This window comes from Chroicocephalus ridibundus, unplaced genomic scaffold, assembly GCF_963924245.1.
Source record: "Chroicocephalus ridibundus unplaced genomic scaffold, bChrRid1.1 SCAFFOLD_498, whole genome shotgun sequence".
NCBI lineage: Eukaryota > Metazoa > Chordata > Aves > Charadriiformes > Laridae > Chroicocephalus > Chroicocephalus ridibundus.
Window position 1 is genome coordinate 25,596 of NW_026961665.1, and position 19,839 is coordinate 45,434.

The following is a 19,839-nucleotide window of genomic DNA, read 5'->3' on the forward strand; positions in this document are numbered from 1 at the left end:
AGATGTGGGGCGAAGCCCCCACACCCTTTATCCCCCCCTAGAGATGTGGGGCGAAGCCCCCCAGTCCCTTTATCCCCCCCCAGAGATGTGGGGCGAAGCCCCCACACCCTTTATCCCCCCCCCAGAGATGTGGGGCGAAGACCCCACACCCTTTATCCCCCCCCCAGAGATGTGGGGCGAAGACCCCACACCCTTTATCCCCCCCCCAGAGATGTGGGGCGAAGACCCCACACCCTTTATCCCCCCCCCCAGAGATGTGGGGCGAAGCCCCCCACACCCTTTATCCCAACCCCAGTTGAGCCCTGACCCCTTTTATACCCCCCTGGGGGGGCTGCGGGATTTGCCCCCCCAGCCCCTTTGTGTGTCCCCCCCCCACACCCCGGGGGGCTGCATCCTGACCTGGCCTCCAGCCCCCCAGCCCCTTTATCCCCCCTCAGGAGATGTGGGGCGAAGCCCCCCACACCCTTTATCCCAACCCCAGTTGAGCCCTGACCCCTTTTATACCCCCCTGGGGGGGCTGCGGGATTTGCCCCCCCAGCCCCTTTGTGTGTCCCCCCCCCACACCCCGGGGGGCTGCATCCTGACCTGGCCTCCAGCCCCCCAGCCCCTTTATCCCCCCTCAGGAGATGTGGGGCGAAGCCCCCACACCCTTTATCCCCCCCCAGAGATGTGGGGCAAAGCCCCCACACCCTTTATCCCCCCCCAGAGATGTGGGGCAAAGCCCCCACACCCTTTATCCCCCCCCCAGAGATGTGGGGTGAAGCCCCCACACCCTTTATCCCCCCCCCACACCCTTTATCCCCCCCCCACACCCTTTATCCCCCCCCCAGAGATGCGGGGTGAAGCCCCCCACACCCTTTATCCCAGCCCCAGTTGAGCCCTGACCCCTTTTATACCCCCCTGCCCCCCCCAGCCCCTTTGTGTGTCCCCCCCCCCACACCCCGGGGGGGCCGCATCCTGACCTGGCCTCCAGGCACATCTGAGCTTTCTCCTCCCAGCGCTGGGCGATGGTCAGCAGCTCCTGCAGTTCGGCCATGGCCACCTCCACGGCCGGGCTGGGGGCCACCGTCCGGCCGGCCTGGATGAGCCCCCTCATGACAGGGAGGGGGACGCGGGCGCGAGGGGATCGCAAGGTGGCCGTCACCTCTTCTAACCAAGCCGCCTGGGCTAATTGCCTTTCCAATTGCCGGCCCTCCGGTACCTCCACACCCAGCCGGGTCCCTCGTTCCAGTAACCCCCGCAGCGCCCCCGGCCCCGGGGGGGGAGACTCCAGCGCTGCCCGGGCCTCCGCTTGGAAGGCCTCCACGCGCTCCAGTAAAGCCTGGGGAGGGAGGGGGACAGCATGGGTGACGCTGTGTGTCGTGTCCCCCCCCCCGGCCCCAGGGGACATCGGTGACGCTGTGTGTGTCCCCCCGGCCCCCCCGGCGGCTCACCTGGACCTCCCCGATCTGGTGCATGACGCAGGGCAGCTGGTTCATCTGCTCCAGGAAGGCGCGGAGCTCCTCCACCGTCAGCGAGGGCGCTGGCACCCTGCGGGGGCACGGAGGAAGGTGGGGGGGGGGGGGACGGGGACGTCACTCCCCAGGTGACCGTGGGGACAGGGTAGGGGACACGGGGGTGGCCGGGGTCCGTGGGGGACGGGGGAGGGTCGGGCCGGGTACACGGGGGTGGTTGGTGTCCGTGGGGGACAGGACGGGGACAAGATGGGGACACGAGGGTGGCCGGGGTCCAGGGGGGACAGGACGGGGACAAGATGGGGACACGAGGGTGGCCGGGGTCCAGGGGGGACAGGACGGGGACAAGACGGGGTCCACGGGGGACAGGACGGGGGGACAGGACGGGGGGACAGGACGGGGTCCACGGGGGGACAGGACGGGGACAGGACGGGGACACGGGGGGACAGGACGGGGACAGGACGGGGACACGGGGGGACAGGACGGGGACACGGGGGGACAGGACGGGGACAGGACGGGGACAGGACGGGGTCCAGGGGGGACAAGACGGGGTCCAGGGGGGACAGGACGGGGACAAGACGGGGTCCAGGGGGGACAGGACGGGGTCCAGGGGGGACAGGACGGGGACAAGACGGGGTCCAGGGGGGACAGGACGGGGACAGGACGGGGTCCAGGGGGGACAGGACGGGGACAAGACGGGGTCCAGGGGGGACAGGACGGGGACAAGACGGGGACAAGACGGGGACAAGACGGGGACAAGACGGGGACAAGACGGGGACAAGACGGGGACAAGACGGGGACACGTGGGTGGCCAGGGTCCAGGGGGGACAGGACGGGGACAAGACGGGGACACGGGGGTGGCCGGGGTCCAGGGGGGACAGGACGGGGACAAGACGGGGAACCGAGGGTGGCCGGGGTCCAGGGGGGACAGGACAGGGACAGGGGGGTGGCCAGGGTCCAGGGGGGACAGGACCGGGACAAGATGGGGACACGAGGGTGGACGGGGTCCACGGGGGACAGGACGGGGACAAGATGGGGACACGAGGGTGGCCGGGGTCCAGGGGGGACAGGACGGGAGTGGCCGGGGTCCAGGGGGGACAGGACGGGGACAAGACGGGGACACGGGGGTGGCCGGGGTCCAGGGGGGACAGGACGGGGACAAGACGGGGAACCGAGGGTGGCCGGGGTCCAGGGGGGACAGGACGGGGACAGGGGGGTGGCCAGGGTCCACGGGGGACAGGACGGGGACAAGATGGGGACACGAGGGTGGACGGGGTCCACGGGGGACAGGACGGGGAAAGGAGCGTGGACGGGGTCCACGGGGGACAGGACGGGGACACGAGCGTGGTCAGGGGACACGACGGGGACACGGGGGTGGCCTGGGGTCCACAGGGGACAGGACGGGGACAGAAAAGGGGACACGACGGGGACGCGGGGGTGGCCTGGGGTCCACGGGGGACAGGACGGGGACAGAAAAGGGGACAGGACGGGGACACGGGGGTGGCTAAGGTCCATAGGAGACGGGATGGGGACACAAAGGGGACAGGATGGGGTCCATGGGGGACAGGACGGGGACACAAAGGGGACAGGACGGGGACACAGGGGTGGCTGAGGTCTGTCGGAGACGGGATGGGGACACAAAGGGGACAGGACGGGGTCCACGGGGGACAGGACGGGGACACGGGGGTGGCCTGGGGTCCACGGGGGACAGGATGGGGACACAAAGGGGACAGGACGGGGACATGGGGGTGGTTGAGGTCCATAGGAGACGGGACGGGGACACAAAGGGGACGGGACGGGGACATGGGGGTGGTTGAGGTCCATAGGGGACGGGATAGGACACAAAGGGGACAGGACGGGGACATGGGGGTGGCCAGGGGACACGGGAGACAGGACGGGGACACGGTGGTAGCCCATAGGAGAAGGGATGGGGACACAAAGGGGACAGGACGGGGACAGAAAAGGAGACAGGACAGGGACACGGGGGTGGCTGAGGTCCATAGGAGACAGAATGGTGACACAAAGGGAACACGATGGGGTCCACGGGGGACAGGATGGGGACACGGGGGTGGCCGGGGTCCATAGGAGACGGGATGGGGACACAAAGGGGACAGGACAGGGACACAGGGGGTGGCCTGGGGTCCACAGGAGACAGGACGGGGACACGGGGGTAGCTGAGGCCCACAGGAGACAGGATGGGGACACAAAGGGGACAGGACGGGGTCGCCGGGGGACAGGACCAGGGACACGGGGGGTGCCTGGGGTCCACGGGGGACAGGATGGGGACACAGGGGGTGGCTGAGGTCCATAGGAGACGGGATGGGGACACAAAGGGGACAGGAAGGGGACACGGGAGTGGCCGGGTTCCGTAGGAGACGGGATGGGGACACAAAGGGGACAGGATGGGGTCCATGGGGGACAGGACGGGGACATGGGGGTGGCCAGGTTCCATAGGAGACAGGACGGGGACACAAAGGGGACAGGATGGGGACACAAAGGGGACAGGATGAGGGACACGGGGGGTGCCTGGGGTCCACAGGGGACAGGACGGGGACACGGGGGTGGCCTGGGGTCCATGGGGGAGGCCCTGGGGTCCATGGGGGACAGGACGGGGACAGAAAAGGGGACAGGATGGGGACATAGGGGTGGCCTAGGGTCCACGGGGGACAGGACGGGGACACAGGGGTGGCCCTGGGGTCCACGGGGGAGGCCCTGGGGTCCATGGGGGACAGGATGGGGACACGGAAGTGGCTGGGGTCCGTAGGAGACGGCATGGGGACGCAAAGGGGACAGGATGGAGTCCATGGGGGACAGGACGGGGACACGGGGGTGGCCGGGGTCCGTAGGAGACGGGACGGGGACACAAAGGGGACAGGACAGGGTCGCCGGGGGACAGGACCGGGGACACAAGGGGTGCCTGGGGTCCACGGGGGACAGGACAGCGATGTAGGGAAGGAAGCAAGAGGGTGACACGGAGCCGCTGGGGACAGAGAGGGAAGGCTGGGGAGGGACCCGGGGACAGGACCCGGGGCTGGGGCTGGGGGGGGGACGGGACCCGGGGGGGACACACTCACCCCGTCTCCTGAGAGCTGATGAGCCCCAGGGCCTCGGAGACGCAGCGCTCGGCCTGGCCCAGGCAGCCCTTGAGCCGATGCAGCAGTTCGTTTTCCGGGAATTTACGTTCCCGGGCTTCCGACTCCAAAGCCCGCAGCTCCTCCAACGCTGGCCGGGCAGAGGCGGGGCGGAAAAGAGAGACGGAGGAGGACGGGGGGGGGTCAGGGCTGTACCCTAAACCCCCACCCCCGCGACCCCCCTCGGTGTGTCGTGTCCCCCCCCCCCCCCAAAAACTCACTCCGCTTCCGACCGTCTTCCACTTCCAGAGCGATCCGGACTTTGTTGGCCCAAGTGTCGAAGGATTCGGCTCGGACTTTCAGTTTGTGCAGCATGGCCGGCAGCTCGTCCAGGGTGTAGCGGTACCTGGGGGGGGGGGGGGGGGGCGGGAAGAAAAAGGTTTTGGGGGGGTCAGAAAGGGGTTTTTGGGGGGGGTTCACGGTGGGGTGGGGTCGGGAGGAGGCGCCGGGGCCACAGAATCCCCGAATCGTACTCAATTCCCCCCCCGACGGGGCGCTGCGGGGGGGGGGTGTTGGGGGGGGTGTTTGGGTGCCCCGGGGTGGGGGGGAAGGGGCCCACAGCCCCCCCCCCCCCCACTGGTATGAGGGGAGTGATGAGACCCCCAAAACTACCCACATCTCCCCCTTCCCAGGGGTAAACCAAGACCCCCCCAGCACCCCCAAACCCTCCCCACGCGCCCCCCCAGGGGTAAACAAGACCCCCAGCACCCCCAAACCATCCCCACGCGCCCCCCCCGGGGTAAACAAGACCCCCAGCACCCCCAAACCATCCCCACGCGCCCCCCCAGGGGTAAACCCAGACCCCCAGCACCCCCAAACCCTCCCCACGTGCCCCCCCAGGGGTAAACCCAGACCCCCAGCACCCCCAAACCCTCCCCACGCGCCCCCCCAGGGGTAAACCCAGACCCCCAGCACCCCCAAACCACCCCCACGCGCCCCCCCAGGGGTATATCAAGACCCCCGGCACCCCTAAACCTTCCCCACGCGCCCCCCCAGGGCTAAACCAAGCCCCCCAACTCCCCCAAGCCATTCCCACGCGCCCCCCCAGGGGTATATCAAGACCCTCAGCTCCCCCAAACCACCCCCATGTGCCCCCCAGGGGTAAACCCAGACCCCCAGCACCCCCAAACCTGCCCCACATCCCCTCTTACAGGCCCACCAAGACCCCCCAGCACCCCCAAACCCTCCCCACGCGCCCCCCCAGGGGTAAACCCAGACCCCCAGCGCCCCCAAACCCGTCCCACATCCCCTCATACAGGCCCACCAAGACCCCCCAGCACCCCCAAACCCTCCCCACGCGCCCCCCCAGGGGTAAACCCAGACCCCCAGCACCCCCAAACCCGACCCACATCCCCTCTTACAGGCCCACCAAGACCCCCCAGCACTCCCAAACCCCCCCACGTGCCCCCCCAGGGGTAAACCCAGACCCCCAGTGCCCCCAAACCCGTCCCACATCCCCTCTTACAGGCCCACCAAGACCCCCCAGCACCCCCAAACCCTCCCCACGCATCCCCCCAGGGGTAAACCCAGACCCCCAGCACTCCCAAACCCGACCCACATCCCCTCTTACAGTCCCACCAAGACCCCCCAGCACCCCCAAACCCTCCCCATGTGCCCCCCCAGAGGTAAACAAGACCCCCAGCACCCCCAAACCCGACCCACATCCCCTCATACAGGCCCACCAAGACCCCCCAGCACCCCCAAACCCTCCCCATGTGCCCCCCCAGAGGTAAACAAGACCCCCAGCACCCCCAAACCCGACCCACATCCCCTCATACAGGCCCACCAAGACCCCCCAGCACCCCCAAACCCTCCCCACGCATCCCCCCAGGGGTAAACCCAGACCCCCAGCACCCCCAAACCCGTCCCACATCCCCTCTTACAGGCCCACCAAGACCCCCCAGCACCCCCAAACCCTCCCCATGTGCCCCCCCAGAGGTAAACAAGACCCCCAGCACCCCCAAACCCGACCCACATCCCCTCATACAGGCCCACCAAGACCCCCCAGCACCCCCAAACCCTCCCCATGTGCCCCCCCAGAGGTAAACAAGACCCCCAGCACCCCCAAACCCGACCCACATCCCCTCTTACAGTCCCACCAAGACCCCCAGCGCCCCCAAACCCAACCCACATCCCCTCATACAGGCCCACCAAGACCCCCCAGCACCCCCAAACCCTCCCCACGCATCCCCCCAGGGGTAAACCCAGACCCCCAGTACCCCCAAACCCGTCCCACATCTCCTCTTACAGGCCCACCAAGACCCCCCAGCACCCCCAAACCCGCCCCACGCGCCCCCCCAGGGGTAAACCAAGACCCCCAGTGCCCCCAAACCCGTCCCACATCTCCTCTTACAGGTCCACCCAGACCCCCAGCGCCCCCAAACCCGTCCCACATCCCCTCTTACAGGCCCACCAAGACCCCCCCCAGCACCCCCAAACCCTCCCCACGCATCCCGCCAGGGGTAAACCCAGACCCCCAGCACCCCCAAACCCGTCCCACATCTCCTCTTACAGGTCCACCCAGACCCCCAGCGCCCCCAAACCCAACCCACATCCCCTCATACAGGCCCACCAAGACCCCCCAGCACCCCCAAACCCTCCCCACGCGCCTCCCCAGGGGTAAACCCAGACCCCCAGCACCCCCAAACCCATCCCACATCCCCTCTTACAGTCCCACCCAGACCCCCAGCGCCCCCAAACCCGTCCCACATCTCCTCTTACAGGCCCACCAAGACCCCCCAGCACCCCCAAACCCTCCCCACGCACCCCCCCAGGGGTAAACCCAGACCCCCAGTGCCCCCAAACCCGTCCCACAACCCCTCATACAGGCCCACCAAGACCCCCCAGCACCCCCAAACCCTCCCCATGTGCCCCCCCAGGGGTAAAGAAGACCCCCAGCACCCCCAAACCCGTCCCACATCTCCTCTTACAGGTCCACCAAGACCCCCAGCGCCCCCAAACCCGCCCCATATCCCCTCATGCAGGCCCCCCGAGTCCCGCAGCACCCCCAGACCGTGCCCGCGCGTGTCGTCCGTCCCCCCCCCTCCGCCCCCTTTACCTGAGGTACTGCTTGCTGCGGGGGCACTTGCAGAGATCGTCCATGTGGTAGAGGCAGACGAGGCACTGGGGACAGTCGTAACAGGCCAGCGCCGAGAGGAAACACGTCGTCTTGCACTTGTCGCACTGTCGCTCGTCGTCGGGCAGCAGCTCGAAAGCCTCCCGCTCCGCCTCCGTGATGCCCTGGGGCGAGAAGAGGCCCCCCCCCCCAAAAAAAAATTAAAAAAAAAACAAAAACAAACCACGCCGTAAAACACCACCGTCAACGTCGCACCCCCCCCCGCCCCGGCTCCTCTTTTCAATATTTTTAGGGTTTTTTTTTTGTTTTTTTTTTTTTTTTTTTTCTTCTCCCCCCCCCCCGGCCAAACCTTTTCCAGCAGGGCTTTGCGGAGTTTCCGCTCTTCCTGCACCAGGACGAACATCTCTTTGTGAACGGCGGCCGCTAAGTTGAGGTCGAGTTTTTCGGGGCAAGCCGCCATCTTGCAGATGAGCTCCTCGTGCGAGAAGACGCAGTAACGGCGTAAGCGGCGGTAATGCTCGATGCACTGCCGGCCGGCGGGCAGCTACGTACCAGTTGGGGGGGGCGGGGGGGGGGAGGCGTTAGAAAAGCACCCCCGAAATTTTAAGGGGGGCGGCCCAAGTAAGAGCCACCCCCCCGCCAGCTCAAACCGCGGCGGATCGCGGAAAATAAAAGAGAAAAAAAAAAATCCCCACTCGACGCTGGGAGCTCCTCAAAAATCCTGTCCCCCCCCCCACTTCCCCGACCCCGTCCCCACCTCAAGGAGCCCAAATCCCCGGATTTTGGGGAGATCACCCCAGCTTTTTTTCTTTTTTTTTTTGGGGGGGGAGCTCACCCAGTCAGCGGTGCAGAAGTTGACGGCTTCGGCGAAGTTGTAACCCTGGTTGAAACCGCTGTGATACGCCCGGGGGAAGGTGATGACGAACTCGCCGGCGCATTGGTTCGTCCGGACGACCTAAAATTTCGGGGACGGAGGGGGTTAAATGAATTTTTGGGGGCGTCGAGGGGATCCCCGTTGTGGGGGAGGGGGGGGGGGGATATGGATACTCACCGGGACGCCGTGGGCCATGAGGGTGTTGGGGTTCATGAGGGTGACGAGTTGGTGGAGGAGGTCGGGCTGGCTCTCGAAGAGCTCCGGCGTCAGCTTCTTCATCACCTCTTCCAGGTGCTCGGCCGCGAAGGAGGGGACGCCGTACCACGTCTTGGGTTCGCCCCTGGGGGGGGGGGGGACGTGGGGGTCAGGGGCACCCCAAAACCCCTCGTCCCACAGCTTGGGGTCACCCCAAAACCTCCTCCCACCCCGTACAACATCTTAGGCTCAGCCCTGGGACATATGGGGTGGGGACACCCCAAAAAACACCCTCACACCCCACATCACATCTTGGGTTCGCCCCTGGGGGGGGACATGGGGGTCAGGGGCACCCCAAAAACCCCTCGTCCCACAGCTTGGGGTCACCCCAAAACCTGCTCCCAACCTGCACCGTGACTTGGGCTCACCCCTGGGGGGGGAACGGGGTCGGGACACCCCAAAAACCACCCTCACACCCCACATCACGTCTTGGGTTCGCCCCTGGGGGGGGGACGTGTGGGTCAGGGGCACCCCAAAAATCCACCTACCACAGCTTGGGGTCACCCCAAAACCTCCTCCCACCCCATATGACATCTTAGGCTCAGCCCTGGGGCATATGGGGTGGGGACACCCCAAAAAACACCCTCACACCCCACATCACATCTTGGGTTTGCCCCTGGGGGGGGACATGGGGGTCAGGGGCACCCCAAAAACCCCTCGTCCCACAGCTTGGGGTCACCCCAAAACCTCCTCCCACCCCATACGACATCTTGGGCTCAGCCCTGGGGCATATGGGGTGGGGACACCCCAAAAAACACCCTCACACCCCACATCACATCTTGGGTTTGCCCCTGGGGGGGGACATGGGGGTCAGGGGCACCCCAAAAACCCCTCGTCCCACAGCTTGGGGTCACCCCAAAACCTCCTCCCACCCCATACGACATCTTGGGCTCAGCCCTGGGGCATATGGGGTGGGGACACCCCAAAAAACACCCTCACACCCCACATCACGTCTTGGGTTCGCCCCTGGGGGGGGGACGTGGGGGTCAGGGGCACCCCAAAAACCCCTCGTCCCACAGCTTAGGGTCACCCCAAAACCTGCTCCCAACCTGCACCGTGACTTGGGCTCACCCCTGGGGGGGGAAACGGGGTTGGGACACCCCAAAAACCACCCTCACACCCCACATCACGTCTTGGGTTCGCCCCTGGGGGGGGGATGTGGGGGTCAGGGGCACCCCAAAACCCCTCGTCCCACAGCTTGGGGTCACCCCAAAACCTGCTCCCACCCCGTACGACATCTTAGGCTCAGCCCTGGGGCATATGGGGTGGGGACACCCCAAAAACCACCCTCACACCCCACATCACGTCTTGGGTTCGCCCCTGGGGGGGGGATGTGGGGGTCAGGGGCACCCCAAAAACCCCTCGTCCCACAGCTTGAGGTCACCCCAAAACCTGCTCCAAACCTGCACCGTGACTTGGGCTCACCCCTGGGGGGGGAAACGGGGTCGGGACACCCCAAAAACCACCCTCACACCCCACATCACGTCTTGGGTTTGCCCCTGGGGGGGGACATGGGGGTCAGAGGCACCCCAGAAACCCCTCGTCCCACCGGTTGGGGTCACCCCAAAACCTCCTCCCACCCCATACGACATCTTAGGCTCAGCCCTGGGGCATATGGGGTGGGGACACCCCAAAAAACACCCTCACACCCCACATCACGTCTTGGGTTCGCCCCTGGGGGGGAAAATGGGGTCCCAGGCACCCCAAAAATCCTCCTCCTGCCCCAAACCACATCATCTGCTCATCCCTAGGGGGTTGTGGCACCCCAAAAATCCCCTCCTGCCCCACACCACCTTATCTGCTTGTCCCTAGGTGGGGGGACGAGGTCAGGGACACCCCAAAAATCCTCCTCCTGCCCCACACCACATCATCTGCTCATCCCTAGGGGGTTGTGGCACCCCAAAAATCCCCTCCTGCCCCATAACTCAGCTTGGATTTGTCTCTAGGTGGGGGGACAAGGTCAGGGACACCCCAAAAATCCTCCTCCTGCCCCACACCACATCATCTGCTCATCCCTAGGGGGTTGTGGCACCCCAAAAATCCCCTCCTGCCCCATAACTCAGCTTGGATTTGTCTCTAGGTGGGGGGACGAGGTCAGGGACACCCCAAAAATCCCCCTCCTGCCCCAAACCACAGCTTCTGCTTGGGCTTAGGGGGTTGCGGCACCCCAAAAATCCCCTCCTGCCCCACACCACCTTGTCTGCTTGTCCCTAGGTGGGGGGACGAGGTCAGGGACACCCCAAAAACCTCCTCCAGCCCCATAACCCAGCTTGGATTTGTCTCTAGGTGGGGGGACGAGGCCAGGGACACCCCAAAAATCCTCGTCCTGCCCCAAACCACAGCAACTGCTTGGGCTTAGGGGGTTGTGGCACCCCAAAAATCCCCTCCTGCCCCACACCACCTTGTCTGCTTGTCCCTAGGTGGGGGGACGAGGTCAGGGACACCCCAAAAACCTCCTCCAGCCCCATAACCCAGCTTGGATTTGTCTCTAGGTGGGGGGACGAGGTCAGGGACACCCCAAAAATCCTCCTCCTGCCCCAAACCACAGCTTCTGCTTGGGCTTAGGGGGTTGTGGCACCCCAAAAATCCCCTCCTGCCCCACACCACCTTGTCTGCTTGTCCTTAGATGGGGAGACGAGGCCAGGGGCACCCCAAAAACCTCCTGCCACCCCCCATGACGCCTCCCAGGATCATCCCTGACCACCCCAAACACCCCCTGCCCCGAGCCCCCCCCCTCCCCACCAGTGGAGGTAGTTGATGGAGTAGCTCCAGTGGTCCTCGATGTGCCAGCAGAAGGCGGAGAAGACCATCCCCACGTAGAGCCAGGGCACCTTCATCCCCGAAATATCGGCGTTGATGTGACAAAGCACCGACTGCTTCAACACCGGCATCACGTTCAGGTTCCAACCGCTGCCGGCGTACTCCTACGGGGTGGGGGGAAAAAAAAACACACGAAGACGGTGTCACCCCCCCCTACAAAGGGTGACGGCGACACCCCCCCTGGGGTTGGGGACGGGGTGGCCCTCACCTCCTCCTCCGGAGAAAGCTTCCTTTTGCCGTCGCTGATGGGGAAACCGCTGCCAAATTCCTTGGAGTGGATGTCGGCGCCGTACTCCACCGTCACGTCCTCCTCGATGCTGTTCACCAGCCGCCAAAATTCCTTCTCCACCAGCTCCGTGGGGACCATCTTGGGGGGCGGGGGCGGGCAGGGAGAAAGAAGGGGGACATTAGGGATTTGGGGCAGGCCGGGGGGGGGCTCTCGGGGGTCCCCGTGGGGTTTCCGGGGTACTCACGTGGACGGGCATGTTGAAATAATCGGCTTTGAAGGAGTCTGCCATCTCCCCGAAGCTCTGCAGGGTGTATTCCCGCGTCGCCTGCTCGAAGCCAAAAGCCTCCGGCGGTCGCTTGCATTCCTGGGGGGGGGAAAGGAGGTCAGGGTATTGAGTCTGGGGGGTCCCCAGCCCCACAGATGTGGTGCGGGGATCCCTAAGGCCACAGACGGGAAAGGAGATGGGGGTACCCAGCCCCACAGAGGTGACGGGACGCGAGGTAGGGGGTTGGCTTGGGGGTCTTCAGCCCCACAGATGTGATACGGGGGTCCCTAACCCCACAGACGGGACGGGGCATTGAGTCTGGGGGGTCCCCAGCCCCACAGATGTGGTGCAGGGATCCCTAAGGCCGCAGATGGGAAAGGAGATGGGGGTACCCAGCCCCACAGAGGCGACAGGACGCGAGGTAGGGGGTTGGCTTGGGGGTCTTCAGCCCCACAGATGTGATACGGGGGTCCCTAGCCCCACAGACGGGGGTCTCCAGCCCCACAGATGGGACGGGGCATTGAGTCTGGGGGGTCCCCAGCCCCACAGATGTGGTGCGGGGATCCCTAAGGCCGCAGACGGGAAAGGAGATGGGGGTACCCAGCCCCACGGAGGTGACAGGACGCGAGGTAGGGGGTTGGCTTGGGGGTCTTCAGCCCCACAGATGTGATACAGGGGTCCCTAACCCCACAGACGGGGGTCCCCAGCCCCACAGATAGCTGGGACATGCCCTGAGATAGGGGGGCCCATAGACCCACAGACAGACGGAACACGATGCGAGACGGGGGGTCCCCAGCCCCACAGATGTGACAAAGGGGTCCCCAGCCCCACAGATAGGACGGGCCACGAGTCAGGGGTCCCCAGCCCCACAGATAGGACGGGCCACGAGTCAGGGGTCCCCAGCCCCAGAGGCAGACGAGACACGATGTGAGATAAGGGGGTCCCCCCAGACCCACAGACAGATGGGACACAATGTGAGATGGGGGGTCCGCAGCCCCATAGATGTGACAGAGCGGTCCCCAACCCCACAAATAGGATGGGCCACGAGTTGGGGGTCCCCAGCCCCACACATAGACGGGACACGATGCGAGATAAGGGGGTCCCCAGCCCCGCAGACAGATGAGACACGATGCGAGATGGGGGGGTGGGGGTGTCCCCAGCCCCACAGCGGGGACGTGACGCGAGACGTGGGGCCCAGGGGTCCCACGGGTCGCCGTGCTCACCGCCATGACGCATTTGGGGCAGCGCCAGATGCCCTTGGGGATCTCGGGCAGGGGCGGGAGGAGGCAGAAGATGTGATAGTTGTCGTCGCAGCCGTCGCAGAGCAGCAGCTTGTCGTCCTCGTCCCCCCGCGAGCAGATGCGGCAGATGTAGGAATCCACCTGCGGGGAGGCAGAAAAGGGTTGAGGTCGGGGGGCGGGGGGGGCTCTGCCCCACGGCGGCGTGTTGTTGTTCCCCCCCCACTTCCTTCTGCCCCACGGCGCTTACGAATTGGCTGTTGCTGTGGCTGCGGCGCAGGCGCATGGTCATTTTGGTGCAGGGTTCGGGGCTGTGGCGCAGCTCCTCCTTCCCCTCCAGGTAAGAGCGAGGAGACGGCGGCTCCACCTTGGCCTCGGGTCCCACCGGTTCCTCCTTCACCACCACCGTGGGGGGACACTCGGGACCCTCTTTATCTGTGGGGTGAAGAGTTAGGGTCGGCGGGGGGGGAAGATAACAGCCGCCCCCCCGCCAAGTCGTGGGGGACGCGGGGAGGTTTCCTTCCTACCTTTTTTCCGCAGGGTCTTGTCTTTGGCCACCAAACCCAAACCCAACATTTTCGGGCCGGCCCCGTAAATCTGTAGTTTTTTCAACTCCGGGTTTTTTTCGATGTCTTCTTCCGTCGGCTCCGGCTGCGGGACGGTAAAAAAAAAAAAAAAAATCATAATAAATAAATTAAAAAAAAAAAAAAATCGAGGGGGATGTGCGTGTCTGGGGGGGGGCAGGGCGTTCTCCCTAAAAATTGAAGGGGGATGGGTGTTGTTTGGTTTTTTTTTGGGGGGGGAGGTGAGGAGGGGGTTGTTTCTCACCTCTTGCTGCAGGCGTTTAGCCCGTCGGCCGTAGCTGTTGAACTTGGAGGGCTGGACGGATTGGCGCAAGGGGATGCTGTGGGGTTTGTACTCCCGGTCTTTCTCCTCGCTCTCGAAAGGCCGTGTGTTGCACTGCTGAAGGGGGCAGGGGGGGGAAGGGGGGGGGAAGATGAACCTCTCGGCGAGGGAGGGGACACCCCATAACCTTCCCTCCCCCCTACCCCCCTTATTATTTTTTTTCCCCCCCCCTCTTAAACCCTCTCCCCCGTTTTCTCACCACCAGGTCGGCCCCCGAGCGGTACATCACGCGTTCGTTTCCCCCCCCTCCCTTATTTCCGCCCCCCCCCCCCCCCCCAAACCCCCTTCCCCCATTTTCTCACCACCAGGTTGGCCCCCGACTGGTACATCTCGTAAGGGTAGATGATGCGTTCGTAATGAGCGCGCAGTAACGAGCCGATGTTTTTCCCCGAGGGGTAAGCCAGGCGTTGGGCCACCCGAGCCCAGCGCCGGTCCTTGCAGATGGCTTCGTATCCCCCTTCCTCCATCACCACCTTGCGGGGGGGGGGGGGAAAAACCACATGAAACCCCCCCCAAATTGATTGCACACCCCAGTAACCCACCGGGGCGCCCCCTCACCTTGCTGAGGCTGTAGAGGTCGAGGATGCGGCGCTCGACGTTGGGGATTTTGAGGGAAGAGCCTTGGATTTCCCAAAATTTCGCGATCTGGTCCAGGTAATTCAGCTTCACCCGCGTCTGTGCCTGCGGGAGGGGGGGGGTGTCAGAAAAAATGGGGTGTAAGCGCTGAAATCAGCTGGTGGGGGGGGGGGGAAGGGAAAAATGGGGGCAATCCCCCCCCACCCTCCCCCCTTACTCACCTCCAGCTCGTTGAGGCGCTGGATGCGGGGGGTGAATCTGAAGTTGTCCACTTCCACGGCGAAGGGGGGCTGCCAATCCTGGGGGGGGGGGGGGGGGGAAGGGGGGGTCAGCAGGGGGCATTTCTTCCACCCCCATCCCTATGCGGGGAGGGGGACAAGGTGGGGGGGGGGGGGGGTGTCAGCAGTGACAGTCCCATTCCCCCCCCCCAAAGGGGGGGACAGGCAGAGCAGCCCCAAGGGAAGGGGGGGGGAAACATGGCCATGTGCACCCCAAATTGGGGTGGGGGGGCACCCTGTGTTCTGGGACACACGCACAAGGCGGGGGGGGGGGTCAGCAATGACATTAATCCCCCCCCCCCGCCCCCAATTCCTATGTGGGGACAGGCAGAGCAGCCGCAAGGGAAAGGGGGGGGGGGGGGGGGGAACATGGCCGTGTGCACCCCAAATTGGGGTGGGGGGCACCCTGGTGGCATGTGGCAACAGCACCCTGTGTTGTGGGGGGGGGGCCACATGGCTGGCGGAGTTGGTTGGGGGGGGGCCAGTGACGCCAGCGCGGCCGGGCCCAGCCCTCCCCGGAAGCCCTTCTCCACCTCCCCAAGCTGGGGGGACCGGATCGGCCTGTTCCCAACCCCCTGCCCCCCCCCCAAAAAAAAAAAAGAAAAAAAAAAAAAAGAAAAGAGCCAGGACCCCCCGAAACTGGGAAAAGGACACCCCCCCCCAAAAAAAAAAAAAAAAAAAAAAAGAAATAAACCCATAAAGGGGGGGAGAAGCAAGCGGGGGAGAAGTTGGCGGGGGGGGACACAAATAGGGGGCTGAGTGTCGCGCGTCGTGCTCCCCCCCCCCATTTGCAGCGGACCCCCTTTCTTTAAGGGGGGGGGTGTGTGTGCCTGATTTGGGGCTCCCCCCCGCCGCTCGCCAGACAAAGGCTCGGCGGTGGCAGCCATATTGGCCGTGTCACTGTTGTTGTTGTGAGGGCCGGCGTGGGGGGGGGGGACACGACACACACGGGCCTCCCCCCCGCCCCCCCCATTCACCCCGGAGGGGGGGGGGGGCACCCCAAATTCCTTGGGGTCAGCTCCCCCCCCCCCTCCCCAGCACAAGGGGCCTTGCTGGGGGAAAATGGAGGGGCCCTTGACCACCCCCCACCACCACCCCGGGTCTGTACCCCCAAAATCCAGCCCCTTTGCACCCCCCCCGCCCCCCCCCCCAAGGGCACCCCCTCAGCCCGAGGGGGGGGAAGGGTGTTTACCCCACGTGGGGGGGTAGTTACCCCCACCCCCGGCCTGGGCATTTACGCCCAAACGGGGTATTTACCCCCCCCCCCACAGCCGGGCAGATACGGACCCCCTTATCTCAGGTATTTACCCCAAACCAAAAATACATTTCCACCCCCCCCCGGTTATTTACCCCCCCCTAGGGGGTATTCACCCCCCCAGGGGTATTTACCCCCCCATTGTAGCAGCATTGGGGGTATTTACCCACCCCGAAGGAGTATTTACACTCAGGACACAGCAGGAGTGTGGGGGCATTTGGGGGGGGGGCAATTAACCCCCTTAAATGTGAAGTTACCCCGGGGGGGGGGGCAATTAAACCCCTCATATTGGAAGATATCCCCCCCTACAGGGGCAATTAACACCCCTTAATGGGAAGATACCCCCACCCAGGGGGGCAATTCCCCCCCCAATGGGAAGTCACCCCTCTTGGGGGGGGGAGGGGGGCAAATAACTCCCCTAAATGGGACATCACCCCCACCCAGGGGGGCAACTGACCCCCACCCCCCCCGCAAATGGGCTGATACATCCCCTGGGGGCAATTAAACCCCCTAAATGGGATGATATCCCCCCCCTCCCCCGAAAGAGCAAGTTAGCCCCCCATGGGGGGGGGCAACTACCCTCCTAAACTGGACTTGGGGGCAATTAACCCCGGGGGGGGGGCAATTAAACCCAACGGGGGACCACCTACCCCATAACAAACCCCAACCCTGCACCCCAGGGGTGGGGGGCCGGGACCCCCAAGAGCCCGGGACGGGGGGGGGGGGAAGGGGTGAGGGCCACCCCCCCACCCCCCCCAGGGCCGGTGTCCCCCCCCCCAGGAACTCACAGCGGGGGGTCGGATCTTGCAGATGCCGCTTTTCTCGGCGATGGGGCGGATCTTGGCGATGTAACCCAAAGGGTCGCTGAATTCGTCCCAGCTGGGCTCGAAGACGGGGCATTCGGGGGGGGGTAAAAAGTCCTCGGGGGGCTCCAGTTCACCGGCCACCGATAGCCAAGGCGTCCCCCACTCGCCCCGTTGATCCCCACCGGGGGGGGGTGCCCGCTGCGGGGCTTCTCCCCCGCTGCGGGGTCCCCCAAAGGGCCTCCGGGCCTTGTTTTCCTCGGGGCCTGGGCGATCCCCGCTCCGGGACCCTCCCCGTTCCTCGGGGGTTTTACGGGGGCTTCGTTCCTCACCCGGGGGTCGCCCACCGGGTCCCTTACCGGCCCCCCCGCCTTTACCCCGCGGCTCCCCACCGGTTTTGGGGGGGCGAGGGGGGGCCGCGGCCCTCTCCTCCCCCGCGGCTTTAGGGAGGGCGGCAGCCGAGCGGGGGGGAACGGCCTCTCCGCTGGGCTCCGTCCCCCCCCCCCCATTCCCCACCGCGGCCCCGTTTGGCCTCTTCCTCCCCCTCCGGAGGTGGGGGGGTGCCCCAAGGCGGGGACCCCCCCGGGGCGGGCCCCCATTCGGCCCAACCGCCCCCTCCGCGTTGCTGCTCTCCCTCTTCCATCCTCCCCACCCAGGCCCGGGGGGGGACGCGCTCCCTCGCTGCCCGCGGGGGATCCCCCTCAGGGGGCCATGGAGGCCCCCGCCGCCCCCTCACAGGCCTCCCCCCCCCCCCACCCCCTTCCCCCTCGCTCCCGGCCGCCCCCTCACAGGCCGCCCCCCCCCTCCCCAAACCCCGGGGAAAAGGAGGAGGGGGGGAAAACGAAAAGCGCCCGGGTGCCTTCCGCCGGTTCCCCGCCGCCGCTTGGCCGCGGTAACGGCTCCCCACCGACCCCGCGATCCGCCCGCTTCAAGCCCGAGGCCTGCCCGGTCCCCCCGGCCGGGCCGCCGCCGCCATCTTGGGTTCCCTCCTCCTCTCGCTTCCCCCCCCCCACCCCCCCCCCCGCCCCGCGCGCACTGCGCAGGCGCGGCCGCGCACGGTGCTGAGGCTCGCCTCACGCAGCCGTCTCCTTCCGCCGCGGCGAGAGCGAAGGCGCTGCGGGCGGACCCACCGACACCGGGCGGAGAGGGGGTGAAAAGAGATAGCGGGGGTCGGGGGGGGAACGACAATCCGTCCGGCACCCGCAGCGGCGGCGCGGCGGGAGGAGAGATGCGGGGGGAAAAATAGTCCGCTTGCTCCGCCCCCTCCCCCGCCGGCGGAAGGATCTTCGCCTTCGCGGCTGGGTCAGCGGAGGAGCCGGGGCTTCTTGTGCACGTTTAAAGGGGCGCAGCGCGCACGCGCCGCCCGCGGGGTGGAGGGGCGGGGAGGGGGCGTGGCCTAGTAGGGATACGCCCACTTAGGGGCGTGGTCTGGCGCGGAGCTCCGCCCCCCCCCGGCGCGCCTTCGCCGCCGCTCCCGCCCCACCCGGCGGCACCTATAGACCCTATAGCCGTGGGGTCCCTATAGACCCTGTAGCCACGGGGTCCCTATAGACCCGGGCCCCTATTGCAGCCCTGTAGCCCCCAGAGTCCCTACAGCTCCCAGGCACCTATAGCCCCCAGGGTCCCCATTACGGCCCTTATAGCCCAGGGTCCCCATTACGGCCCCTACAGTCTCCAGGCCCCTATAGCTCCCAGGCACCTATAGCCCCAAGGTCCCTATGATGGCCCCTATAGCCCCCAAGCCCCTCTAGCACCAGGGGCCCCATTATGGCCCCTATGGCTCCAGGCCCCTATAGCCACAGGGGTCCCATTATGGCCCCTATAGCTCCCAGCGTCCCTATTATGGCTCCTAAAGCCCCAGGCCCTATAGCCACAGGGTCCCTATTACAGCCTCTATAGCCCCAGGCCCCTGTGTCTGCCCAGGCCCCTATAGCCCCTAGGGTCCCCATTATGGCCCCTATAGCCCCCAGGCACCTATAGCCCCAAGGTCCCTACTACAGCCTCTGTAGCCCCAGACCCCTATGTCTGCCCAGGCCCCTATAGCCCCTAGGGTCCCCATTATGGCCCCTATAGCCCCCAGGCAACTATAGCCCCAAGGTCCCTATTGCAGTCCCTATAGCCCCCAGGCCCCTATAGCCCCCAGGCCCCTATAGCCCCAAATCCCTATAGCCCCCTCCCTGTACATACCAAAGGCCCCTATAGCCCTGGGCTCCTATATCTCCCCACCCCCCTATAGCCCCAGGGCCCTATAGCCTCCCCCCTCCTCTCCCCCCCCGCATAGGGAAGACCCTGCTCCACACAGCCCCCCCACCTCCCTATGGCCCTTAAACACACCCCCCCCTCCATAGAGCCCCTATGACCCTACAGCTCTGCCCGCCCCCGGCTCCTATAGCCCCTATAGCCCCTATAGGTGTGTTTTGCATGCGTCGTGGTGTGTCCCCCCCCCCCCCAAAAAAAAGGGGCGCAGGCGGGGTGACACGCCAAGGGCCGGCCGGTCCGTTTATGAAGCATCAAATATACAGTCTCTTATATACAGGGCCCGGCGCGGGCGCATGCGGGGCCCGGACGCCTGGGGGTGTCCCCCCCCCGCCACCCCCCCACCCCATGGTTGGGGGGTTGGGGGGGGGGGTTGTGGGGGTTGTTGGGGGCGGGGGGTGTCCCGAACGCCTGGGTCTTCCC

General features: G+C 66.0%; 1 protein-coding gene across 1 annotated transcript in view; it reads right to left on the reverse strand.

Annotated features, from left to right (window-relative positions):
- Positions 1-18,817, reverse strand: part of LOC134509547 (lysine-specific demethylase 5C-like) — a 32,073-nt gene extending 13,256 nt beyond the window's left edge. The window contains 20 exon segments of the mRNA XM_063322089.1: positions 963-1,321; positions 1,434-1,530; positions 4,529-4,676; positions 4,807-4,931; positions 7,644-7,825; positions 8,011-8,205; positions 8,497-8,616; positions 8,713-8,875; positions 11,533-11,714; positions 11,819-11,977; positions 12,084-12,203; positions 13,328-13,486; positions 13,593-13,777; positions 13,870-13,993; positions 14,171-14,305; positions 14,551-14,721; positions 14,807-14,929; positions 15,046-15,123; positions 17,146-17,891; positions 18,793-18,817. Of these exon segments, the coding sequence (XP_063178159.1) occupies positions 963-1,321; positions 1,434-1,530; positions 4,529-4,676; positions 4,807-4,931; positions 7,644-7,825; positions 8,011-8,205; positions 8,497-8,616; positions 8,713-8,875; positions 11,533-11,714; positions 11,819-11,977; positions 12,084-12,203; positions 13,328-13,486; positions 13,593-13,777; positions 13,870-13,993; positions 14,171-14,305; positions 14,551-14,721; positions 14,807-14,929; positions 15,046-15,123; positions 17,146-17,891; positions 18,793-18,817 (3,596 nt within the window).
- Positions 18,818-19,839: the final 1,022 nt, after the last annotated feature.